Here is a 26,988-nt window from a genome sequence, read left to right as displayed (position 1 = left end):
AGTGTGACGTCACAGCGTTGGGCGCGAACCCTCCAATCCGCTGTCGGTGTTGATTTCCGCCAGCTCGCGTTCCCGCCAATCCAATTGGATGATGTCATCTCGACAGGTCGCCTGCTCGCTCGTGACGCCATCACGCAGGTAACATTTCCGCCAGTCATGTCGTGACGTCATCGCGCCGATCGCGAGTATTTAAATCCCTTGCTAGTGACGTCATCGCGCGGGAAGCGGGCTCCTTACCAGTCCTTTTTGCGTGACGTCACCGCCCCGGTCGGGAGAACCTTAAAAAAAAGTATGTGACGTCATTGCATCGGAAGCGCGCGCGCACTTTTCGCCGTATTCCACTTTTGCGTGACGTCATCACACCGCTCGCGAGCCTTCCTCATCGCCCCGCCCCCCGGTGGTGACGTCACTCCGTCCCTGGCGGTGACATCGCCCCGTCCCCGACGGTGACGTCACCCCGTTCCCGGCGTGGTGACGTCACCCCGCCCCCCAGCGTGGTGACGTCATCCCGTCCCCGGCGTGGTGACGTCACCCCGCCCCCCCCCCCGTCAGCGCGAATTCTCCCGCCAGCCACCTTCCGAGTTCCACTTCGATTTTGGCGCGCGCCGTAGTGACGTCACGTCCGCCATTAAAAGTGGCGCCATTTCGTCGCCGCACACACACGGGGGGTGGTTGGTGGTGGTGTCTCCGCCATGGCCGTGCAGCTGGACAAGGAGGCTTACTACCGTCGCGTCAAGCGACTCTACAACACATGGCGGGCGAGTAAACGCCGCCGACCAAACACCGCCGCTTTCAAGCGCCTACCTTGCGTCAGGGAGAAGGGGAGGGCGAGACGCGCCGGGGCCTGCTCGCCTCACCACCCGCACGCCTCACCACCCGCACTCGCATGGGGCCGAGCCGGGCGCGCAAGCCCGCAGGCTTTTTCCCTCGCTCGCTCCCTTCCTTCCTCGCGGGCTCGCGGGGGGCTGCACAACGCTGAGGGGCCTCGGGAGTGGTGTGGGTGGGGGGGCTGGGAAGTCCACACGGCTAACTTAGGCCGCACTCGTGGTGGTGGCAGTGGGTAGGGTTAGTGGTGATTGGTGTAGTGGTGGTGGCGGTATAGTGCTCGTATTTGTGTTGGTAATGAGGCTAAGTGATTGGGCCCGTGGTGGTGGGGAGAATGACGGACTGAGGGGTTGACGGTGCTGATGGGGACTGGTGGTGATGGGGGGTGCGAGATGAAGCGGTAGTGAGGATCGATAGTGCAGCGGTTAACGCGCTACAAACCCAGCTACCATAGTTCGATTCCCTCTCACGACCATCAGCAGAGATGATTATCTAAACCGGCCCTAGGCCTCTCCTAGGACGACTCGGCCTCAAATGAGTTCCTGGTACGGCGTGTTCAACATCGCCACCGCGGAGACAAAGGCGGCCACCCACCCCCTCGTGTGTCGCTGCGGCCTTGATAGAGGCGCTCGCTAACACCGCTTGCCCCTACAATCTGCTCTGTCTATACGGGGGAAGGGGGGCGACACGAAGGCCTTCACGAGTCGTTACCATCCCTCTTGTTTACAGGATGCAACAATCGCGCACGCAACTGCAGATCGTTGTTGCGTCTCGATGGCGAATGTAACCTTTGGGTGTGTTCCCTCCTTGGGCTGCTACTCCCTCATTAGTCTCTGATGCCTTCGAGGGACGGTACCCTCACAACAGGCCACTCGTTTCAGTGAAGATGTCTCAACCTGCCCGACAAATCGTCTCCGCTCCACGTGTTCGTCTTCCCGTCCCGGTGTAATTCCTAGTAATCCCGCCGTTCCCCACGCTCCATTTCTCAACGTCCATTATTTTAGGATGCATTTGGTTAAAGCTGCTAATACGTTAAATAAATAAAAATCGTGTATGATGAGAATGAGTGTGATATTAATGCATTCATCCTTACGCCCCTTGTGGAGAGAGAGAGAGAGATCCGCTCCAAATGATTTCGGAATCGTTAACAAAGCCACAGTATTCTTGGTTCTTTCGGTAAAGTGACGTAGAAGGGAAATAATGAAATAATAAAAATATTAAACATAAAACAATAATGTTTTTATTTTATTGTTTCCCTTCTATGTGACTTTACCGAAAGAACCAAGAACATGAATCCCTGCAGTCACGAAAGCTTTAAATCAAAATTTAAAGCCACAGTAAATGTGCCGTGCCAATGGAAAGTGTAAGCTTATTGTCTGGTTCTTTGTCAATCCACTGCTAGATTCAGGACCCCCCACTCCCCTCCTGACCTGGTAGGGAATAATTGCCATTTTCTATACTTTTGAGGCATAAGCAATTATAAAATAACACTACCCAAGAACAACAATCGTGTTAAGTGTAATTATTATTAGCCCTTGCCAGGAATCAAACTAGGGTGTCCGTACGTGTGTTGTAGTGAGCGGTCGTGGAGTGGTTGGTGTGCCACACTTCGAATTCGGCGACCCAAGTTCGATTCTCGCTCACGGCCAACACCAGTGACGATTATCTGTACCGGTACTGGGCCTCCCCTAGGTCGACTCGGCCGCAAATGAGTAGCTGGTGCGGTGTGTAAACCTCACCACTGTGGAGACAAAGGCGGTCTGGCGTGATGTTGGCTATTCACCCGCTCGTGTGCCGTTCCGGCCTTCATAGGTGCTCGCTAACAGCACTTGCCCTTACAGTCTGTTACAGGCTATACGGGGGATTTTTTGTAGTAAGAAACCACGATCTCTTAACTCTGCCCCGTACCACTTGAATAAAAAAACACAATTGTGCACGATTTTGTTCAGCGTAAAAATCGTTTTTAATCGACCCATCATCGTGAGGTCAATTATAGTAATCGTAATTTACATATATATCCAGCCACACCCGAGTTGTGGGACTATTTCAGAATGCATTGGGTTTCAGTTTTAACATGTTATCGGGCGAGCTTAATGAGTGTTTGCGCTACATATGGGAGGAAACCGGAGCACCCAGAGGATGCTCCCACGTGTGCAGATGGCGACTGGTCCGTTCGCTGTACAGCCGTCTACTGACGAGCGAGCCACGGTATGGGCTCTTTGATGCCCGCTGTAAATGCGTTTAAGAAGGTTTGTGTTAGAATAAGCCCATAGTAACGGAGCATCTACAAGTTAGCAGGGTTTTGTGGGAATTGTATTACCCTGCGTACACTTCGTAATGTGAACTGGTTTTCCAGAAAAAGCATCTTTGGCCCAATTTCAGGTTTTTCCGGACACTTGAGGCTGTGTGGAGCCGCTGAGGAGAGGCTGACTTGGAGCAGTGGATGTATCGTCGCTGTGATTTATCGGCGCTTTGATGTGACCATTCCTCTCTTGTGTCACGCTTCTCTCTACAGAAAGGGGAGGATGAGTTTGGCAAGGTGGACGCCATCGTGGTGTCAGTCGGGGTTGACGAGGAGACGGTCTACTCTAAGTCCACCGCGTTACAGGTACCTGTCCTCTGCGTCGGGGCTGTGCGTGTCTCTTGCAAGGCGAAGCCGCGCTGTTCTCAACACAAGCGTGAAGGATGCTCGGGAAGATGCAGCTCAGTGGCTAAACAACTTCGGTTTGAACATCTAATTGTTGGTAAAAATCATCAGTATGGAAGAAGTGTCTCTCCAGTTCAGTGTGGCAGTGTATCATTACACTTCTAACAATCCATGCAACATGCTATGTGTGCGTGCGTGTCTGCGTAAATGTGCTTGTCTGTGCTCTTGTTTGCGAGCTGGTGCAATGTGGGGAGCGATATTGTAGTGGTTAGCGTGCTGCGCTTCGAACCCAGCAACCTGCGTTTTGTTTAGCGCTCACGGCCAACACCGCTGATGGTTATCTGAACCATTCCTGGGCCTCCCCTAGATTGATTCACTTTTAAATGAGTACCTGGTGGAATGTGTAAATTTCGCCACTTGGGAGTCAAACGGCAGCCAAACGTGTGGTGCTGGCCATCCATCCCCTTGGGTGCCATGCCGGCTTTCATAGGTGCTTGCGAAGAGCACTTTTAATTCGATACGGGGCATCTTTGTTTTTGTTACCCAGACATGGCTGTTTGGCTACGAGCTGACGGACACAGTCATGGTGCTGTGCGACGAGAAGATTGTGCTGATGGCGAGCAAGAAGAAGGTGGACTTCTTGCGCCAGCTCGCCAGCGGCAAAGGCAGCGAGAACTCGAGCGGTGCGCCGCCCGTCACGCTGCTCGTGCGGGACAAGGTGGGTGGCACCATCGCGCTTGAGATTTGAGACTGAAATGTTCGCTTGGTGAGGTCACCGAGTGGCTCGCAAGTGAGAAGACATTGAGCCTGCACCACTGAGAAACCCGGTTTTAATCCGGGTTTCAGCCAGCTGTGAATTTTGACCGAGTTCTCAAGCACAGTGAGTTTATGGTCTCAGCCTGGTCTCCATTAAATACACAACAACCATCGTGTTAAATTTCCTTTTTTTTACTTAATTGATTAAATTCCTGCTTTATAAAATATGCTTTGCATTGACAAGCCACGGGCAATTAATTCTAGATTTGAAGCTGCAGGCCATTGTAAAGGTGTGCCACCAGTGTAAATAGAGGAGCCTGCTCTCTGTGAGAGTGCAGTTAAAATGTCTCCACCACGTGAGATGACATGATGCCAAAATTGCGCAACTGGAATGGGGGGAGGGATGGCAAAATATCTATAAACATTTTTTTTAAACAATTGTAACGATTGTGACCATTTTGACCATGATGGTCATGCTTTCCAGAGTGAAAACAAGGAGAACTTTGACAAGCTGCTGGAAGAGATCAGGTCCAGCAAGGAGGGCAAGACGATCGGCGTGTTCTCCAAGGACGGCTACCCCGGCAGCTTCATGACAAGCTGGCACGACTCGCTCTCCAAGGGCGGCTTCGACAAGGTGCGTGCGTGTGGCGCGATGGCTCGGCTCGCTTCGTGCACAGCGGTGCTGTCGCCCCGTCTGGCACAGCGCGTCATCGTGAATCCCAGCGTCGCAAACCCGCTGCGTCAGCGCTGCGACTGGCGGCCTTCTCGGTCTCGAGATGCCCGCGGGGCGCGCCGACTAGCACCAGTCGTAACCGTTGATGTGAACTGTTCAGAATTGGGGGTCGTTTCTGGAAAAAAGTTGATAACCCCATTGTATATGTACATATATGAAGGTTAAACCCTGCCAGCTTAATTGGACTTATTCGCAATCGACTTTTGATTGTGTCATCTCCACGCTTATGACCGCAAAATTAACCTAATCCCTGTTTTCATCCACTGAATCCACCTCCAAGCAACAAAATCCTCCTACTTTTTTATGCACGGCGAGAGATGAAATTGTAGCGTGTCAAAACTTTCCAGGACACCCCTAAAATGTTAATTAACCACGGTCCCAGTTGATGGGGTTATTCCACTTTCTATCGTGTTTAATTTTTATACTCGATGAGAGATCGGATGAAGATGTTTTTAGGTGTGTTACAATTCCTCAGTTTGACTGTCACAATTAGTTTCCACAATTATTGATGGAATTCATCTGTGGATTGAATCCATCTCTGTAACATGGGAATAATTTCCATAAAAATGCTTAGTAAATTAAATGTTTAGTATGCAGTTGTGTTACTCTATGTATGTATGTTGAACTGCTTTCGCACCGTACGCAACCAACAATGAGAGATTTAATCAGTAGAATACATGCATAATCGATCAAAGGGCTACCAAAAAAAAACAGTATTGTAACTCGATAAAGCTATTCAGCCAAGGTGATGACATCACACACCATGCCCTACACCTCGCTTCCCCAGGACGTCGCGCGCAGTGTGTCATCGCCTCTTCGTGCGGCATGGAAGATGACATCATTACCGCCAATTAAACACTTCTGAGGACAAACATGTTGGAAGAGCGGTTCGTTAAAGAATCCGCACACGTGCGTGATTGTTCTCCGTTATCGTTACAGGTGGACGTGAGCAGCGTGGTGGCGCTGATGATCGCCGTGAAGGAGGAGGGGGAGCTGGCTCTGATCAAGAAAGCGGCTCTCATCACTTCGGAGGTTTACAGCAAGTACCTTAAGGAGAAGGTGATGGAGGTGGTGGACATGGACCAGGTACGGGCAGCATGCGTGTTAACACAGACGAGCATGTATGAACACAGACGTACGCGCGTGAGAACACGCGGTTGTGGGCGCACTCGTGAACACGGACATGCTTCACCGCACTGGCGTGAATTGGCGAAGCTAGGGGTTGATTGTTGTATCGCAGGATCATGAGAGACGGTGATAGGTCATTGATAATCATTGCGAGGGTTGCCCGGGAAAGCACCAGCAGCAGAGAGACACTTTTTATAAAAACACACAAAGATGTCCATTGCACGTACAAAGCCTCTCGGCTTTACGCATTCTGTGAAACAACCGGTTCAGAAGAACTGCATTTTTTTCATCATTTTGGCTTAGCCCACTTTCAATACATTGAGATAATGTGGACAACTGACAGGCAATAGTGAGAGGAATACACACTCTAAACCGGCTTCACCCTTATTAGGACTCGGTGCAGTGGTCATCAGCCTCATGGAGAGGGTTTTACGCTGTGGGGGACCTCATTGGCGCTTGCGTAATGGCAACTATGATAAAGTTCTGTAAATGATGTGAAAAACCCGTCTGCTCGTTGTCGGGGTGCCGCATTCTCAATCCGTGCTGGCTTGCGGCGTGTGTGTGTGTGTGCGTGCGCGTGTGTGTGTGCCCGTGCCTTGCGTCACTGGCGAGCAGAAGGTGCGTCACAGCAAGCTGGCGGAGGGCGTGGAGAAAGCCATCGAGGACAAGAAGTACCTGGCGGGAGCCGACCCCTCCTCCGTGGAGATGTGCTACCCGCCAATCATCCAGAGCGGCGCCAGCTGCAACTTCAAGTACAGCGCCGTCAGGTGAGGGCGAGGCCTGGCTGGGAGCGCCGCTGGCAGCAGTGGCTGTACCCTCCTCCCCACCCCAAATCCCCGTGATCCAGTGGCTCACACAAGGGATAGAGAGCCCGTCGTGTATACGAGGAGGCACCAGAGAGTCACCGAGGTCATGCGTGTAGTCGGGATCTTCCGTGAAATGATTATTAATCCCATGCGCCAGTGTGTGCGGTGTGGCTGTGTGTGCGTGGTGTTGGGACTGCATGTATGTGTGTGGCACTCATGTGGCTATGTATCTGCGTGGCTGGATGTGGTGGCGTGGCTGTGTGCGCAGTGGTAGGACTGTGTTTGGGTGTGTGCACTTCTGTGTGTGGCCATAAACCCGGTGACCCAAGTTCGATTCCTGCTCATGGCCAACACTGGTGACAATTATCTGAACCAGTCCTAGTTAGACTCGGCCTCAAATGAGTACCTGGTGCAGTGTGTCAGTATCGCCACTGGGGAGACAAAGGCAGTGGGGCGTGGTGCTGACCACCCACCTCGTGTGCCGTGCCGGCCTTCATAGGTGCCCGCTCACAGCACTTGCCCCAACAGTCTGCTAAGGCTATACGGGGGATCTTTGTCTTTGTGGCACCTGTTAATGGCGGGTTGTGTGTGACCGTGTGTGGCACTGTGTGCGTGCGCGTGGTAGCGTCGGCCGTGGGTTTGTCTGCTCACCCATGACCCCTTCGTCCCTGTGACTTTCCCGATCTGCCCCATACTCGACACCTGTGAAAAAAGAGCTTCACAGCCCATCGGATTCCTCCAGTCTAAACAAACATTACCGATTCTGACCCCCCTCCCTTGCCCCTCCTCCCTTGCCCCTCCACAGCGACAAGAACCACATGCACTTTGGCGCCATCGTGTGCGCGCTGGGCGTGCGATACAAGTCGTACTGCGCCAACGTGGTGCGCACCCTCATGGTGGACCCCACGCAGGCCATGCAGGACACCTACACCTTCCTGCTTGGCGTGCAGGAGCACATGCTGGCGCAGCTCAAGCAAGGTGCGTGCAGCTGGGGGTGGTGGGGTGGGGACAGCGGCGACGGTGCGCGTGGAGGGGTGCTTGTCATCCGTGCGTGTCTGGGTTTGTTGTTGTGGTGTGGTGGGATTTGTGGTGGAGGTGTGTGTTGGGGTATGGGCGTGCGGTGGTGTGTTGTGTGTGTGGGGTTTGTTGTGGTGTAGCTGTGTGCCGTGTAGGGTGGTGGGATTGTGGTTATGGGTGTGTGTTGGGGTATGGGCGTGTGGGGGTGTGTTGTGTGGGTGTGTTCTGGCCGTGTAGCAGAGTGTTGGGGGGTGGTATGTGTGAGTGTGTGTTGCGGTGTGGGTGTTGTGCGGAGCTTTGGTGCAGTGGTGAACGCACTGTGGTGCAAACCCGTCGACCCAAGTTCGATTCTCGCTCACGGCCAGCACCAGTGACGATTATCCAAACCAGTCCTGGTTCTCCCTTAGTTAGACTCGTACCTAACTAAGGGAGAACCAGGGAAACAAAAGGCGATCGGGCGTGTTTTTGGCCACCCACCCTCTTGTGTGCCGTACTCGCCTTCATAGGTGGCTACTCGCTAACAGCACTTGTCCGGACAGTCTGTTTAGGCTATGTGGGGGATCTTTGTCTTTTTAATTTGCGCGGGAGCAGGTGCGGCACTGTGCGAAGTCTACCAGGCGACGCTGGACTACGTCAAGAAGGAGCGCTCCGACCTGACCAACGCCTTTTCCAAAAACCTCGGGTGAGTGTGACCTCGGGGAGGGGCCCTGGGTGTTGCCTACAGATAAACCCACTGAACCCACAGCGTCGCCACGAGCCTGAACTTTGAGGTCTCTGTGTGCAGAAGAGAGGATGTTATTTTGTTTGGATGTAACTTTTAAACATTCAGGTTTATTTGGCTTGACCAGGTGAGGACTCAAGACACAGGATGTGAATTTCATCTGCGAGAGTGACCTTGGGTTACCAAAATGGCAGAAACACACATAAATACAATTTAATTACAGCAATAAAGCAAATAGGAATCGGAGCAAAAAACTGCTGTGTGACATTAGGTGTCATTGAAATTAGCCTAGACGTGGTGTCATTGGAGATGCTTTTGAGTGTGTGTGGATATTGTTGGCACACTAGGGGGCACAGGTGGTGCATCTGCCAGTCATCTCAGTCCAACCCATGCCACCTGGGTCCGTCCTGTGACCTGCCAGCGGTCGTTCGACACTTCACGTTGCCTTAATGTGCACCTAGCCTGGCACAAGTGCCGTGGTGACGTCACCACCACCACTTAGTGGTGAATGGCGGGTTGTTGTTGTTGGAGTGATGCAAGCATGGTGGGTTTCAAAAAGGAGGTGTCTGTGGACACATCACGTTTATTCTAGATTTGAAGCTTTCGTGACTGCAAGGATTCATATTCTTAGGTTTTTTTCGGTAAAGTCACGTAGGTAAAACATTAATTTATAAAAGTAAAATAAAATAAAAATCACGACGTTTCGGAGGCAACACAAGCTTCCGTCTTCAGGTGGAACCGTCACAGCCACGACAGCTGTATCAAGTAAATGAGAGATTACAAGAGCTACCACTCCGTATATATAATGGTTGGAGAGGGGGAAGGGCCAAGTACAGCACACTTTTTATTAATATGGTAAGGTGAGGCTTAAGAGGCTGAGCCTTTGTTACGGAGAGGTACGGTTTGTGACTAAGCCTGGCCTGCATAACAATAGTGTGAAAAAAGCAACAACTAAACACGTGTTCTGCGAGTGATCTGCTGTTTGCGTCTGTGCGTGCCCCGCAGGTTCGGCATGGGGATAGAGTTCCGGGAGGGGTCTCTGGTGATCAACGGCAAGAACCAGACGAAACTCAGAAAAGGTTCGTGACTGATGGGCGTCTCTTCGTACTCATTGACATGTAATTTTTTTCTCTAACCCCTCCCTCTCTCTGCCTCCGCCCCCCTCTGTCTATTTAAGGCCACCCCACAGAGACGATCTCCCTCTCTGTACCTGTGTTGCTCTCTCTATGTATCTTGGTGATATCTGTCTGCTTATATGTCTGTCTATAGTTTTCTGGTTAGATTTTATGTTGCTATTTCGTTATACCTGATGATGATTGCTTGTGTTGCAATCGAAACGTCGTAGTTTGCTATTAGTTAATTTATTATTTTATCTTTATACGTGACTTTACCGAAATAACCAAAGAATAATTCCTGCAGTCACGAAAGCTCCAAAATTAAGATTCGATGGGCTCTGCTCGCCGAGCAGTTAGGAGCAAACGCTTTGGGCATCCCTGGCGAACTTCGCCCAGCGGAGTGGACACTTTACCCACTGTGACCCTCGCTCACCTCGCTCACGACCGGCTCTTCCCTGCTCGGCCACAATCGGCAGCGCGATGCAACTAACCCTGTTGCACCTCGCAGAGATAGTGTAAAATGTGTTCTGTACAAGTGTAAGCCTTCTGTCAATGCACTGCTGGATGAGGGCCTCCCGACCACCGCTTGTGTTTCCGGGGTGCTGTTTGACCATGTTTCACCATGCTGGGTCAGTGCAGGCTGGTGACGGTGGGTAGCATAGTTGATGAACGTTTTTTAAAAAATGTACAGATCCGTGAGGATTGGGAGGCATGGGAAAGCCGAGACAGGGGAGGAAGGCAGCCTGAACCGGTGGCAACAATCGCTCAAGCATTAACCCCAGAAGCTTATAGACATTTGCCGTAGAAGCTTAAAGCATGAGGGATATGGAGATGCCACTGGTGCAGGGCAGGAGTCGAGGTTGACATGAGCGGTATAGAAGCATGCAGAGAATGAAAATCCGAGCAGCCGGATTTTTTCACGTAGCCTGCCTGCCCCGTCGTTTGTTCACCGACGACGGCGTCGGCGGTGGAGGCGAGCGTGGCCGTGCCGGTGACGGAGCTGTGCCCCCCGTGTCGTCGTGCAGGGATGGTGTTTAACATCAACCTGGGCTTGTGCAACGTGCCCAACAAGGAGACCAAATCGGACAGGGACAAGGCCTACTCGCTGTTCATCGCCGACACGGTGCAGATCAACGAGGTGGGCGTGGCGCACGCCACGCGGCCCCCCGGCCCATGCTGCAGTTTCGTCGCAATCGCGTGGCGAGCGTCCTCGGCCTGACGGGGGTCTCGGTCGAACAGCGCGTCTTCGTTATGACGGGGGCGTGGGGATGGCATGTTTCGCGGTGGAACGGGCCCACCTGAAACGTTCGCTTGCTCCTATGGTGCTTGTGCGGCTTCCCTAGGTTGCTCATCCCCCGGTGTAAGATGGTTTGTCGCGTGTGTCGCCGTTTAATGCCGTTTGTCTCAACCTAACGCTTTGCTCCCTGCTCCTCCTCGCCTCCACTTGACGGCACGCAGGAGGGCCCGGCCACGGTGCTCACGCCCGTGAAGAAGAAGGTGAAGAATGTGGGCGTCTTCCTTAAGGTGAGGTTCTTCCGGCCGCCCACACGAGCGACCGAGTGACCGAGCGAACGCTCCCGCAGGTTTCCGGCCAACAACCTTGGCAGCCATGCCATCGACAGCGATTCATTTTTAAATCCTTTATATTAAGTTCACTTGCTTGCTTGCGCGCTTACGACCGTGCAAATCTTTCGGTCGTTTTTTAACCCACTTCCCGTGATCCAATCGAGCTGACATTTTGCACACAGACTCGTTGTGCGTGACAATTTTTTTTTTTAAATATTTAATTTAAAATACCAATGTGATAAAAATGAAACTCTTATTCAAGAAAAACAGAAATGAATAATAAAATAAAACCGATGCTATGCATATAAAGGATTTATAGTGAAAACTTTGTTGTTACGGGTTAATGTTTTGACTAATGCGCCCTCCTTTACGCCGGCGAGTCTCGGAGCAGTTACACGCGACAAATGACTTGCAACATATTCGAAAGGCCATCTCCACCCACAGTGGCAGCTGTCTCTTCGGCAATTGGCCAAATCGGACACTTTGCCTGCCAGTAGCTGGAGGGGCGTTGGGGGTGGGGGGCGCGATGATTGCTATGTGTAATCCCGATTGAGAAGATGACGGTGATGACGCCGCTGATGACGATGACTGTGACCGATGACGCTGCTGCTGATGATGACCCGAGCGTGTGACCATGTGTTTGTGGGTCACTCCAGAATGAGGACGAGGTGGATGACGACGATGATAAGAACGAGGCCAAGGACCTGCTGGGGCGAGGCGTGCGGACGGCAAATCTTCTGCAGGAGCGCACACGGGTACAGGCGTCATCGCCATCACACCTGTACACACACCACGCGGGTACAGGCGTCATCGCCATCACACCTGTACACACACCGCTCGGGTACAGGCGTCATCGCCATCACACCTGTACACACACCGCTCGGGCACAGGCGTCATCGCCATCACACCTGTACACACACCACGCGGGTACAGGCGTCATCGCCATCGCACCTGTACACAAACCACTCGGGTACAGGCGTCATCGCCATCACACCTGTACACACACCACTCGGGTACAGGCGTCATCGCCATCACACCTGTACACACACCACTCGGGTACAGGCGTCATCGCTATCGCACCTGTACACACACCACTCGGGTACAGGCGTCATCGCCATCGCACCTGTACACACACCACGCGGGTACAGGCGTCATCGCCATCACACCTGTACACACACCATGCGGGTACAGGCGTCATCGCCATCACACCTGTACACACGCCGCGTGGGTACAGGCGTCATCGCCATCACACCTGTACGCACACCATGCGGGTACAGGCGTCATCGCCATCGCACCTGTACACACACCACGCGGGTACAGGCGTCATCGCCATCACACCTGTACACACACCATGTGGGTACAGGCGTCATCGCCATCACACCTGTACACACACCACACGGGTACAGGCGTCATCGCCATCACACCTGTACACACACCATGCGGGTACAGGCGTCATCGCCATCACACCTGTACACACACCGCTCGGGTACAGGCGTCATCGCCATCACACCTGTACACACACCGCGTGGGTACAGGCGTCATCGCCATCGCACCTGTACACACACCATGCGGGTACAGGCGTCATCGCCATCACACCTGTACGCACACCGCGTGGGTACAGGCGTCATCGCCATCACACCTGTACACACACCACGCGGGTACAGGCGTCATCACCATCACACCTGTACACACACCGCGTGGGTACAGGCGTCATCACCATCACACCTGCACACACACCACACGGGTACAGGCGTCATCGCCATCACACCTGTACACACGCCACGCGGGTACAGGCGTCATCGCCATCACACCTGTACGCACACCACACGGGTACAGGCGTCATCGCCATCACACCTGTACGCACACCACACGGGTACAGGCGTCATCGCCATCACACCTGTACGCACACCACGCGGGTACAGGCGTCATCGCCATCACACCTGTACACACACCACGCGGGTACAGGCGTCATCGCCATCACACCTGTACACACACCACGCGGGTACAGGCGTCATCGCCATCGCACCTGTACACACACCACGCGGGTACAGGCGTCATCACCATCACACCTGTACACACACCATGCGGGTACAGGCGTCATCACCATCGCACCTGTACACACACCACTCGGGTACAGGCGTCATCGCCATCGCACCTGTACACACACCACGCGGGTACAGGCGTCATCGCCATCACACCTGTACACACACCATGCGGGTACAGGCGTCATCGCCATCACACCTGTACACACGCCGCGTGGGTACAGGCGTCATCGCCATCACACCTGTACGCACACCATGCGGGTACAGGCGTCATCGCCATCGCACCTGTACACACACCACGCGGGTACAGGCGTCATCGCCATCACACCTGTACACACACCATGTGGGTACAGGCGTCATCGCCATCACACCTGTACACACACCACACGGGTACAGGCGTCATCGCCATCACACCTGTACACACACCATGCGGGTACAGGCGTCATCGCCATCACACCTGTACACACACCGCTCGGGTACAGGCGTCATCGCCATCACACCTGTACACACACCGCGTGGGTACAGGCGTCATCGCCATCGCACCTGTACACACACCATGCGGGTACAGGCGTCATCGCCATCACACCTGTACGCACACCGCGTGGGTACAGGCGTCATCGCCATCACACCTGTACACACACCACGCGGGTACAGGCGTCATCACCATCACACCTGTACACACACCGCGTGGGTACAGGCGTCATCACCATCACACCTGCACACACACCACACGGGTACAGGCGTCATCGCCATCACACCTGTACACACGCCACGCGGGTACAGGCGTCATCGCCATCACACCTGTACGCACACCACACGGGTACAGGCGTCATCGCCATCACACCTGTACGCACACCACACGGGTACAGGCGTCATCGCCATCACACCTGTACACACACCACGCGGGTACAGGCGTCATCGCCATCACACCTGTACACACACCACACGGGTACAGGCGTCATCGCCATCACACCTGTACACACACCACGCGGGTACAGGCGTCATCGCCATCACACCTGTACACACACCACGCGGGTACAGGCGTCATCGCCATCACACCTGTACACACACCACGCGGGTACAGGCGTCATCGCCATCGCACCTGTACACACACCACGCGGGTACAGGCGTCATCACCATCACACCTGTACACACACCATGCGGGTACAGGCGTCATCACCATCACACCTGTACACACACCGCTCGGGTACAGGCGTCATCACCATCACACCTGTACACACACCATGCGGGTACAGGCGTCATCACCATCACACCTGTACACACACCGCTCGGGTACAGGCGTCATCACCATCACACCTGTACACACACCACACGGGTACAGGCGTCATCGCCATCACACCTGTACACACACCATGCGGGTACAGGCGTCATCACCATCACACCTGTACACTCACCACGCGGGTACAGGCGTCATCGCCATCACACCTGTACACACACCATGCGGGCACAGGCGTCATCGCCATCACACCTGTACGCACACCACACGGGTACAGGCGTCATCGCCATCACACCTGTACACACACCACGCGGGTACAGGCGTCATCACCATCACACCTGTACACACACCATGCGGGTACAGGCGTCATCGCCATCACACCTGTACACACACCATGCGGGCACAGGCGTCATCGCCATCACACCTGTACGCACACCACACGGGTACAGGCGTCATCGCCATCACACCTGTACACACACCACGCAGGTACAGGCGTCATCGCCATCACACCTGTACACACACCACGCAGGTACAGGCGTCATCGCCATCACACCTATACACACACCACGCAGGTACAGGCGTCATCGCCATCACACCTGTACACACACCACGCGGGTACAGGCGTCATCGCCATCACACCTGTACGCACACCATGCGGGTACAGGCGTCATCGCCATCACACCTGTACACACACCACGCAGGCACAGGCGTCATCGCCATCACACCTGTACGCACACCATGCGGGTACAGGCGTCATCGCCATCGCACCTGTACGCACACCATGCGGGTACAGGCGTCATCGCCATCGCACCTGTACACACACCAAGCAGGTACAGGCGTCATCGCCATCACACCTGTACACACACCACGCAGGTACAGGCGTCATCGCCATCACACCTGTACACACACCACGCGGGTACAGGCGTCATCGCCATCACACCTGTACACACACCATGCAGGTACAGGCGTCATCGCCATCACACCTGTACACACGCCATGCGGGTACAGGCGTCATCGCCATCACACCTGTACACACACCACGCGGGTACAGGCGTCATCGCCATCACACCTGTACACACACCATGCAGGTACAGGCGTCATCGCCATCACACCTGTACACACACCATGCAGGTACAGGCGTCATCGCCATCACACTTGTACGCACACCACCTGCACCTGTACACATCTCGCCTGGTGTACAGGAGGTTGTGGGTTCGATCCCGAACCTGATGACTGCTGTATATTTGGAGTCTGCGTCTCTCTCTCTCTCATCATCAAGGTGGCTAGGAGATGTTAACTACCTTTCCTGGTGTACAGGAGGTTGTGGGTTCGATCCCGACCCTGACGCCTGCTGCTGTATATTTGAAGTTTGCATGTCTCTCCCTCCACATTTAGAATTAACATCACGCGTTTCTAGCATTGGCTGCTCCACATTTCTGCACGATGATAAGCCACTTCGCTGCGCTATCGTTTGTGGCCAGGTTGCTTCTGAAAAAGAGCTACATAGCTCAGTGGGCCTTACCTGGGAAAATAAAAAATACTTTACAGTTTAGAATGTTGACGCTGTCTCTGATTAGTGTGCACGTGTGTGTGTCTTTGTGCACGTGTGTGTGTGCGCGCGCGCACGTGTGTGTGTACAGAATGAGATGACGGCTGAGGAGAAGCGGCGAGCCCACCAGAAGGAGCTGGCAGCGCAGGTCAACGAGGAGGCGAAACGCCGGCTCACGGAACAGAAGGGCGGCACGCACACTCAGAAGTGAGTACACACGCCCACTCAGAAGTGAGTACACACACTCAGAAGTGAGTACACGCGCACACACGCAGAAGTGAGTACACGCACGCAGAAGTCAATACGCACACTCAGAAGTGAGTTCACGCGAAAACGCAGAAGTCAGTACACACACACGCAGAAGTGAGTACACGCGCACACTCAGAAGTCAGTACACACACACACTCAGAAGTGAGTACACACGCACACTCAGAAGTGAGTACACACACACACGCAGAAGTGAGTACGCACGCACACTCAGAAGTGAGTACACACGCACACTCAGAAGTGAGTACACGTGCACACTCAGAAGTGAGTACACACGCACACTCAGAAGTGAGTACACGCGCACACTCAGAAGTCAGTACACACACACACGCAGAAGTGAGTACACGCGCACACTCAGAAGTGAGTACACGTGCACACTCAGAAGTTTGTACACACGCACACGCAGAAGTGAGTACACACGCACACTCAGAAGTGAGTACACACGCACACTCAGAAGTGAGTACACGCGCACACTCAGAAGTGAGTACACGTGCACACTCAGAAGTTTGTACACACGCACACGCAGAAGTGAGTACACACGCACACTCAGAAGTGAGTACACACGCACACTCAGAAGTGAGTACACGTGCACACTCAGAAGTGAGTACACACGCACACTCAGAAGTGAGTACACACGCACACGCAGAAGTCAGTACACACACACACGCAGAAGTGAGTACACACGCACACTCAGAAATGAGTACACACGCACACTCAGAAGTGAGTACACGCGCACACTCAGAAGTGAGTACACGTGCACACTCAGAAGTGAGTACACACGCACACTCAGAAGTGAGTACACACGCACACTCAGAAGTGAGTACACGCGCACACTCAGAAGTGAGTACGCACGCACACTCAGAAGTGAGTACACGCGCACAGAATGGTGAAAAGTGCCTGTAATTATTTTTTTTCATTGTGCCTGTATCTTTTCTCAAATTTGCTGATTGATGGATTGTTTATTCCCGGCTGTGCAATCGTTGTCACTCGCCAAATAATCTCTGCACAACTCAGGCAGAGCAGGACACCATCAAATTCGATCTTCCTTTATTGTCATCGCTTTAATGAACCGTAGAGCTCGTCGAGAGGAATAGATTGCCGTATCGTTCGCCTTCAACAGACTGAAAATGACGTCGCAACGCAGTTTATGCGAGATCCGGAGGCTTATGGCACCCCGGGGGCCCGCCATAAGGTTCGAATATCGATCTCAAACTAAACTATAAAGTAATCAATTTTTATTTTACCAGGTAAGGTCCACTGAGCTGTGTATAGCTTTTGTTCAGAAGCGACCTGTCAATCGCACATCATAGCTCAAAGTTGTGCTTCCAAATATATAGCAGGCGTCAGGATTGAACCTACGACCTCCTGCATACCAGGCGAGGTAGTTAACATCTTCTAGCCACTGTGATGATGATGATGAGAGACACGCAAACTCCAAATATACAGCAGGTGTCAGGATTGAACCTACGACCTCCTGCATACCAGGCGAGGTAGTTAACATCTCCTAGCCACCATGGTGATGATGATGATGAGAGACACGCAAACTCCAAATATACAAAAGGCGTCAGGATTGAGCCCACGACCTCCTGCATACCAGGCGAGGTAGTTAACATCTCCTAGCTACTGTGATGATGATGAGAGACACGCAAACTCCAAATATACAGCAGGCGTCAGGATTGAACCCACGACCTCCTGCATACCAGGCAAGGTAGTTAACATCTAGCCAGCGTGGCGACCTCTCTCTGAATGCCCCGCCGAGCCTGGTACGCACACTCCGCTTCCCGCAGGGCTCGCAAGTCGAACGTGTCGTACAAGAACGCGTCCCTGGTGCCCAAGGAGCCCGAGATCCGGGAAAACAAAATCTACATCGACAAGAAGTACGAGACGGTCATCCTGCCGGTGTTCGGCATCGCGACGCCCTTCCACATCTCTACCGTCAAGGTGCGCGGCTACGGGGCGCGGCAAGGTGGTGCAGTGGTAACACGTGTGCCTCGCGGCAATGACAGCCTGGCTTCGATCCCCGATTCGAAAGCACCAACACACACACACGCACGGCTGCCATGCTGTTAGCGTGCACTTGTTAAGGCCGGTATGGCACACGAGTGGGTGGGTGGTGAAAACACCACGCCCGGCTGCATTTGTCTCCCGAGTGCTGATGTTTACACACCACACTCGGTACTCCTTTAATTTCGAGCCGACCTATGGGGGGGGAGGCCCAGGACTGGTTCGGATATTCAGATATTTGCGACGGTTCTTGGCTGTGAGTGGGGGTTGCACTCGGGTTGCCAAGTTTGTTGGGCAGCACGCTAACCACTGCCTTACCGCTACCCCGTCCCCCCCACCCCCCACTGCTCACACGCACCCCTCTCGCCAACATTATTTACAAACGCAACTCGACAACACTGCTCACCCACACACTACCCACACAAACGCACATCGCCCGCCCCGCTTGCGCACACCGCGCGCCACCAACAGAACATCAGCACATCGGTGGAGGGCGACTACACCTACCTGAGGATCAACTTCTTCTGCCCGGGCAGCGCCCTGGGTCGCAACGAGGGCAGCGTCTTCCTGAACCCCGACGCCACCTTCCTCAAGGAGATGTGAGAGAGCGAGCGAGGGACTTGAGTGTGCGAACGACGGGCGCCTTACCCCTGCAGGGCTGCTACAGCTGCGTAGCATTCGCGCACCGCGTGTGGTGTGTTGACGTCGGGGTTATGCGTGTGGTTTGTTAGCCACGGGGATTCTGTTTGTGGTGTGTTGGCGTGCCGTCTGTTGTGTGTTAGCGTGTATGCATAGTACAACTTGCCCTTAATGCAATGTGTTGTTCGCTTGCATGCACAGAGCAACGCTTTTGTGTAACACGTCAACTTGCACGCATGGTGTATTGTGTGCTCTAATGTTTTAGTGTGTAATGCTTTGGCTTGTACACGCGGCATCACGCGGGCGTGTATGTGCGTTCCTGGGAGCGGTAGCGTAGCGGATAGCGTGCCGCGCTACGAACCCAGCGACCCGAGTTCGATTCCAGCTCACGGCCAACATCAGTGACGATTATCTGTATTGGTCCTAGGCCTCCCCTAGATCGACTCAGCCTCAAATGAGTACTTGGTGCGGTGTGTTAACATCGCCACCGGGGAGACAAAGGCGGCCGGGCGTGGTGCTGGCCACCCACCCCTTCGTGTGCCGTTCTGGCCTCCGTAGGTGCTCGCTAACAGCACTTGCCCCAACAGTCCAAGGCTACATGGGGGGTCTTTGTTCCTGGCAGCACGTATCGGGCGTCAAACCTGAAGAACCCCGGCGAGGTGGTGGTGCCCGCTATGAACCTGCAGAACGCCTTCCGCATCATCAAGGAGGTCCAGAAGCGCTACAAGACTCGCGAGGCCGAGGAGAAGGAGATGGAGGTAGGGCGTCGCATCGCGTTGTGCGTCGCGTTGCACATTGCGTCACAGCGCGTCGCTTAGTTTGCGTCGTCGTGTGCCTCGTGCGATCGTGACCCCCTGACCCCGTGCGCGCCCGTTGTGCGTGTTACGGCTGCCCCTGCCTTCGTGGTCACCAGGGCATAGTGAAGCAAGACACGCTGGTCATCAACCCCAACCGCAGCAACCCCAAGCTCAAGGACCTCTACATCCGGCCCAACATCGCGCAGAAACGCATGCAGGGATTCCTGGAGGCGCACGTCAACGGTGAGAGGAGGCGGGGTGGTGGGAGTTGGTGAGGGTATGGATGTTATCTCCCTCACCTGGTATGCAGGGGGTCGTGGGTCCGATCCCGACTCTGACGCCTGTATATTTGGAGTTTGCATGTCTCTCCCTCCCCATGGTCGCTTGGATTTTTCTCCGAGTCCTCTGGTTTTTCCCTCCACGGCGTGTGATACTTTGTTGGATGAGCACCTCCCGGACACTGCGCGGAACGTAGTTATTTTACCATACTTCGCCACGCTGGTCAGCGAGGGTTGGCGAACACGGGGAGCGCAAACGTGGGAGTATATAAGTACGGTTCAACAATGTCCTTTACTGCACTGCCTAGAAACACCGCGATTGTGCGTCACGGTCGCCCATTGCAAGCAATCATTCAGGTGCGGGCCATCCGAGATGCGATCAGGCACATTGTTGATGATTTGCTGAGTAGACAATCATTTGCAATTCAGCATTTTCGTGCTAATGGCCTGCGGGGACCCATGTGTATGTGAGTGAGCGTCGCAGCTAATGTTGGTGACCAATTTCTGAACCGGTCCTAGGCCTCCCCTAGGTTACCTCAGCCTTAAATGAGGGTTTTATTTGGTGTGTAAATCATCACCATTGGGGAGAGCCCAAAGGCGGTGCTAATCACACCACCAAACCCCCTCGTGTACCGTGCCGACGTTGAAAGGGGCTCGTTAACGGCACTTGCCCCAACAATGTGTTAAAGGACGTATGGGGGGGGGGGGGTGGGATCTGTGTGTGTGTGTGTGAGCAGGGTTCCGGTACACGTCTGTGCGCGGTGACAAGGTGGACATCCTCTACAACAACATCAAGCACGCGCTCTTCCAGCCGTGCGACGGCGAGATGATTATCGTGCTACACTTCCACCTCAAGGTGCTGACCCCCCCCCCCCGCACCCCCCACGACCCACTCAGGGCACCGAGGCCTCGGTCTCCCCCCCCCCCCCCCCCCCCCCATATCACGAGCGTTGCCACACTCGCCACACAACACTCACTGCCGCCTCCCTTGTCACACCATACCACGCGGCACCGATCTCTCGCTGTCCCCCATATCACGAGCGTTGCCACTTGGCATACTCGCCACACTACACTACCACTCACGGCACGCGTTACCACCGCATTTACTATTCACCGCCCTCACAACCACCTCCTCTACACTCGCCACCTTCACCACCTCTACACTCGCTACCACTTCCTTCACTGCATCACGCGCTTTCAAATGCGATTCTCCAGCCATCTGAAACGCTCTGCCTTCCGATATTAGGAAGCCACTGGAGCTATGGACTTTGAAATCATGCAGATTAAAAATTGATTTATTCCGTATTTAATTTCTTATCCTTTCCCCGCAACTCCGATTAACACGGTTGGCTTTGCATGGTGCGAAAGAAGTTCTACACATACATACTTTCCACCGTCATTACCACCTCACCCCACCCCACCCAACGTAGCGGGTAGTCATGATCGTCTTCGCGTTATTGTCGCGCGTTGCTCGAGTCTACCGTCACCCCTCGTGTTTGCGCAGAACGCCATCATGTTCGGCAAGAAGCGGCACACGGATGTGCAGTTCTACACGGAGGTGGGAGAGGTCACCACGGATTTGGGCAAGCACCACCACATGCACGACCGCGACGACCTCTACGCCGAGCAGGTGAGACCGTCACACGCTCTCCTCCTCCTCCTCCTCGCCTTGCGCTCTGACGGCCGCCAGGGTGGAGCTTGCTGGCTCCCTCGCCCCCTCTCCGTCGCGCTTGTGCTAACGCGGGCGCCGCGGCGGTGTGTCCGCCGCTCAGATGGAGCGCGAGCTGCGCCACAAGCTCAAGACGGCGTTCAAGAGCTTCATCGAGAAGGTCGAGAACATCACCAAAGAGAGCCTGGAATTTGAGGTGCCCTTCCGGGAACTCGGGTCAGTGGATGCACACCCCCTCCCATCACCTGGTCGCTGTGGTGTCTGTATGGTAGCTGTGGCTTTGTGGTAGCTATGCAAGTGAGTGTAGGTAGCTGTGTGTGTGTTGTTGGTGGCGGTAGCCGTGAGCGTGTGTTGTTGTTGGTATCCGCAACGGAGGATTGTGTGCCCTGTCCACGTGCAGGTTCCAAGGCGCCCCCTACCGCAGCACCACCCTGCTGCAGCCTACGAGCAGCTCCCTGGTGAACGTCACCGAATGGGTAAGCCCCTGCACCGCATGCGTCCGCACTGCACCGCACCCGTCGTTCCGTACCCTCGGATCGCGCCGGTCGGCTACGTACGGTGCGAAAGATGTTCAGCATACATGCACACGTGTACCGTGCTGCGCACGTATCATTGACCCTGTTCCCCGTTCCGCGACTTCTGCAAGTTGCAGGGTGGGTGTCCCGTTCACTGCAGGGCGGGTGGTCCCGTTCTCCGTTGAATCTCGAAACGCGGGAGTGGTTTGCGTTAATGTTATTTAGCGAGGCGTAGCGCCACTGTTTTTAAAGACGTTGTTTCTCGCGATGCGGAACGACTGCCGCAGTCTACGATAGCTGGTGCCAAACTGTGCCACACGCCCCTCCCGCACGACTTTTTAAATTCCGATTCCGGAAGAAAAACTGATGACGTACACGTATGTCTTAGGAACCGGTTAGAGTTTGTGTTTAACGCGCTGATTATTGCTTTGCAAATCCTAGTAGCTTGATCGATCGTTCTAATTATCCGTGTGTTTTTTGGCTGTTGCTGAAGCTTCTGTTTATCTGACGGACCTTGTTGTACTCCCTCTCTCCCTCCCTCTCGCCTGCTTGGCGGTGGCGGCGCTCAGCCCCCGTTTGTGGTGACGTTGGACGAGCTGGAGCTCGTGCACTTTGAGCGCGTGCAGTTCCACCTCAAGAACTTCGACATGGTCATCGTGTACAAGGACTACAGCCACAAGGTCACCATGGTCAACGCCATCCCCACCAACTCGCTCGACCCCATCAAGGAGTGGCTCAAGTGCGTAAAGCCGTTGGCCAGCTCGCCCAACAGCGGTCTGTTAACGGCGATACGGAGAAAGTGGTGGTAGGGGGTGTGGGGGGGTAACGATTTTGTTTGTGTGGCAGTGGCCGGCACGTGAAGGTTTATTTTTTGACCGGTGTGGGGGGGGGGGCGGTTGTGTTGCCCGCGTGCGTGTCCCGACAGTTCGTGCGACATCAAGTACACGGAGGGGGTGCAGTCGCTCAACTGGACCAAGATCATGAAGACCATCACGGATGACCCTGAGGGATTCTTTGATCAGGGCGGCTGGTCCTTCCTGGACCCCGAGAGCGACGTGAGTGGTCGTGTCAGCCGCACACTGTGGGGTGGGTGGTGGGGATTGGGGGCATGCCCCTCGCTCGCCCCCCACCCCACAACCCCTCCCCTTCCTTCTAGATTTGAAGCTTTCGTGACTGCAAGGATTCATACTCTTAGTTCTTTCGGTAAAGTCACGTAGGTAAAAAATTAAATAAAAATTAATAAAAATAAAACAATAAAAAATAAAAATCACGACGTTTCGGAGGCAACACAAGTGTCCGTCATCAGGTGGGACCGTCACAGCCCCTTCCATCTACCAACCCTCTTTCTCTCTCCTGGTGTCATAACCCTTTAGCTGTTTAAGCTGTTTATTCATTTCAAGACGTTGGCCAGGTGGTGCAGTGGTCAGAGCGTGCGATTTTTCACGTGAGTTTGTGTTCCGCTTTGTGCGTGATGTTGACGTGTAAAGGGGGTTTTCCTTTTGCAGTACGCTGAGATGGTCCCGTGGTTATGTGCTTTGCAGATCCTAAGTAGCTTGATCGTTTGATATAATGATCCATCTGCGTTTTTGGTTGCTGCTGAAGCTTCTGTCTTCACATTGAGCCACTCTGTAGGATGTTGGTGCGGTTGTGACCCCCCCCCCCCCCCGGTTGTGTTGGCGTGGAGTTTGTATCGGAGCCGTGGTCGATATGTGAACCGCAAAAGATTTGTTTGCGGATCTCGGGAAAAATTGTAAGGAACACGTGAGCCCAAGGCTATGTTCGTTCCAGCTGATGGCAAAAATAAAAATCCCCAACCTAATAATTCGTACTTAAAAAATTATATCTAGATGGCACGTTTACTTGGTATTGTCTATCCAGGTAGTTGTTGGTCAGTGCTGTGTTTAACACGTAGGCTTTTCGTGACCAATATTATTCATAATCAACGTTTTTGGGTTTAGATCGCGTTATTTATAAATGTGTCGTAACCCTCCACCACCCGACACGGCCAATCAGCAAAAAAGTGTCACGTTGACAAAAGAGAAATAGTTCAATTCTGGCGAATTGCCCGATGATGCTGGATGCAATTACGAGCGAAACGTCGTACTATTCAAAAATTGTAAATGTTGTGGTTTCACGCTTCAACACACCGGTGAGCTAAAGCAGTGAACTAATTGTCTTTTTTCAACGTGACACTTTTTTACTGATTGGCCGTGTCGGGTTACGACACATTTATAAAACAGGTCCCTGCGGGGTGGGCTGGTAGGAACGAATAACCAAAGAATATAAACATAATGTATGATTACACTTGTTTAGCCAGGAAAGCCTGACTGAGTGTAAAGGTTTTTGTAGGGTCCTGCCAAGTGTTTGCAGTAGGGGGCGATGTTGCTACACCTAATCGGACATCGGGCGGACGGACGATATAATCTATTGTAGGCTGGTTCACTTCGTTCCTACCAGTATAACGCGATCTAAACCCAAAAACGTTGATCGTTGCTGTGTTGATGAATCCACTCTGCCGGAGCCCGTTGAGTTCCTGCAGAGTGGACCGCAGTGATGGTGGATTGGCTAGCGCTGTTCTAACGCGAGGAGGGCGGAAACATCTGCAGGGCAGCGGCGGTGGCTCGGACCAGGATTCTGACGAGGCGGAGGACGAGGACTTCAACCCCTCCGAGAACGAAGATGACGAGGAAGAGGAGGTGGACGACAGTGACGAAGACTACTCGTCGGAGATCGAGGAATCTGGTCAGATGCTGCTGCGCATTCCCCTCCCCCGACTCTCCCCCCCAGCCCCCCGTCCACGCCCCCCATCCCTCTGCGCACGGCAGTGCCAAGCTCGGCCCTTGTTAACGCAAGCGCCCGGCCGCGGTTTATTTGAGCGAATGCTTTTACACGTGACTTTGACACAGTTGGAGCAGCACCGGATCCACGAGGGAAATAACGAATTGACTGAATGCATGTGGACGTCGATGTTACGCGCGAGTGGACGTCAGCCCACGCAGCCACACCTCCGATTGGCACGGTTGGCTACGTACTGTGCGAAAGAAGTTCTACATAATGATAATTGTTTTTTTACCCTTCTATCTGGCAACAAAACTGACACCTTGTTTACGAGGAGTCGTGTTTGCATAGACCACAATACCTGCAGTCATAATGCAAACAAAAACATAACTCTGATAATGTATGCACTGTCTACATACCTACATGGCAACAAGTCCGCCCAGGCTTGCCCTGACGGACTTCACAGGCGGAGACGATGTGCGTCTCGTTCTCCCAGTTACACCTGCTGGCCGCTGTGAGCGGTTTGCGCTAACGCCGTTACCCCATCCGGCTGGTTTCTTGGCTCAGGCTCGGAGTTCTCGATTGGCAGCGAGGAGGAGAGCGGCAAGGACTGGGATGAGCTGGAGGAGGAGGCGCGGCGAGGTGAGTGGTGGTGGTAACGCACGTGTGCGCGTGTGACCTTGTGGTCTCGTGTTCTCTCGTTTCCTCATGTCTCGGTGTGCTCGGGGGACACGTGTCCGTGTTCTCACATTCCCTTCTCCTGTCTCCCTGTGTCCCGTTGTCTCCGTGTCCTCATGTGTCTACGTCCCTCTGTTTCTTGTCTCTCCATATCCCCATTTCCCCACTGTCCCCCGTGTTCTCGTTGCTATGTCTTTAAGTCCCAGGGTTTGGCGCCCGTGTCCTCCTCTGTCCCCATATCGGTGTGTCCTCCTGTTCCTGTTTCCTGCCTCTGTGTGCCCTGTGCTTCCCGTGTCTCTGTGTATTCCCTTGTGCCCGTGGTTCTGTCCCTTTGCCAATGGGCGAGTGACCCTGTGACCCCCCCTCGCCCTGCTGCGCCGACGCGTGTCTCCGCAGCCGACAAGCAGATCCTGGAGAAGGAGGAGGAGGACCAGCGGACGGCACCAGTTTCTCGCAAGCGCAAGAGCTCCGGCGGCCGCGACTCGAGGAGCAAGAACAAGCGGCGCCGCAAGTGAGACGGGGACAATAGCCCTCCCGCCGGCTCCAAGAGCCAGCTCGCCAATTGCAGCCATCCACATCTACCTACTACCCCTTGCCTCGCCCAGTTTCCACGAATATCACAGCCACGGAATGGCGGCAATGGCGGCGACGCGGAAATGAACACGTGGAGCGCTTGGGCCCCCGTGCCCAGCCGCATCGTGTCGCGGCCCAAGGGGGTGCCAGCCTCAACACCAGCTCACCACGCTCCTCCCCAGCACGGCGCCATCAGGCGACTCCACGCGACTCGTTCCCGCAGGACAACGTGATCGGGCCCGACCGCTCGTGCCAGCCTCTAGCATGGAACCGGTTCCTAGCGGGGCTCGCTGTGGGCAGTGGGTTCCTTGATGGAGGGCAGCAGAAGCACTGCCCGTGGGCCCCCCCCCCCCCCCCTTTGGTCACCGTGATGGACGCCCCTCCCAAGAGCATCGTGCCCGGCATAGTCCCCCCCTCCGCCCCACCTCACCACCAGTCCGTGCGTTAGGTCAGCAGTGCTGGCTTGCGCAATCTCTCCCAGGGTCGACCCAGGAGCTGTGACCTCTGCACCGTTGCAGAGTCTCAGAGTTGAGCACCGCGCAGCAGTTGCTGGTGAATTGGCTGTGCCGCTGAGGTCAGCCCACGCGAGCTCTCCTTTTCAAGAAGATCGGAGCCAGGAGCGTCTTTGGCAATTGCCAGGCCAGAGAG

The 26,988-nt window shown here is 54.3% G+C and overlaps 1 protein-coding gene across 2 annotated transcripts; it reads left to right on the top strand.

The window, feature by feature from the left end:
- Window positions 1-596: 596 nt before the first annotated feature.
- Window positions 597-26,424, top strand: SUPT16H (SPT16 homolog, facilitates chromatin remodeling subunit). 2 transcript variants are annotated; one of them, XM_078619534.1, is made up of 26 exons: window positions 597-758; window positions 3,341-3,433; window positions 4,020-4,190; window positions 4,713-4,862; window positions 5,901-6,047; window positions 6,705-6,856; window positions 7,701-7,873; window positions 8,504-8,594; window positions 9,639-9,712; window positions 10,774-10,886; window positions 11,207-11,272; window positions 11,971-12,069; window positions 16,234-16,349; window positions 18,197-18,350; window positions 18,885-19,012; window positions 19,675-19,810; window positions 19,966-20,092; window positions 20,865-20,983; window positions 21,632-21,757; window positions 21,900-22,012; window positions 22,197-22,272; window positions 22,881-23,050; window positions 23,237-23,366; window positions 24,918-25,053; window positions 25,657-25,731; window positions 26,164-26,424. In XM_078619534.1, exons 1-26 carry the CDS (start codon window positions 693-695, stop codon window positions 26,280-26,282), a joined length of 3,120 nt encoding a protein of 1,039 aa, XP_078475660.1. In that variant the 5' UTR covers window positions 597-692; the 3' UTR covers window positions 26,283-26,424. The 2 variants fall into 2 exon arrangements, 1 of the variants encoding a protein (XP_078475660.1); XR_013588843.1 differs by lacking the exons at window positions 24,918-25,053; window positions 25,657-25,731; window positions 26,164-26,424 and having other exon boundaries at window positions 21,900-21,992; window positions 23,237-23,360.
- The last annotated feature ends 564 nt before the right edge of the window (window positions 26,425-26,988 follow it).

Source organism: Lampetra planeri, chromosome 63 (assembly GCF_965212315.1).
Source record: "Lampetra planeri chromosome 63, kcLamPlan1.2.h2, whole genome shotgun sequence".
NCBI classification, from domain to species: Eukaryota; Metazoa; Chordata; class Hyperoartia; order Petromyzontiformes; family Petromyzontidae; genus Lampetra; species Lampetra planeri.
This window is presented reverse-complemented; position numbering and strand designations above follow the sequence as displayed.

Coding starts and splice junctions, on each gene's coding strand:
- SUPT16H (XM_078619534.1), top strand. CDS start 693: ATGGCCGTGCAGCTGGACAAGGAGGCTTACTACCGTCGCGTCAAGCGA. Junction 3,434..4,019: donor CTAAGTCCACCGCGTTACAG/GTACCTGTCCTC, acceptor TTTGTTACCCAG/ACATGGCTGTTTGGCTACGA. Junction 25,732..26,163: donor GGAGGAGGAGGCGCGGCGAG/GTGAGTGGTGGT, acceptor GTGTCTCCGCAG/CCGACAAGCAGATCCTGGAG.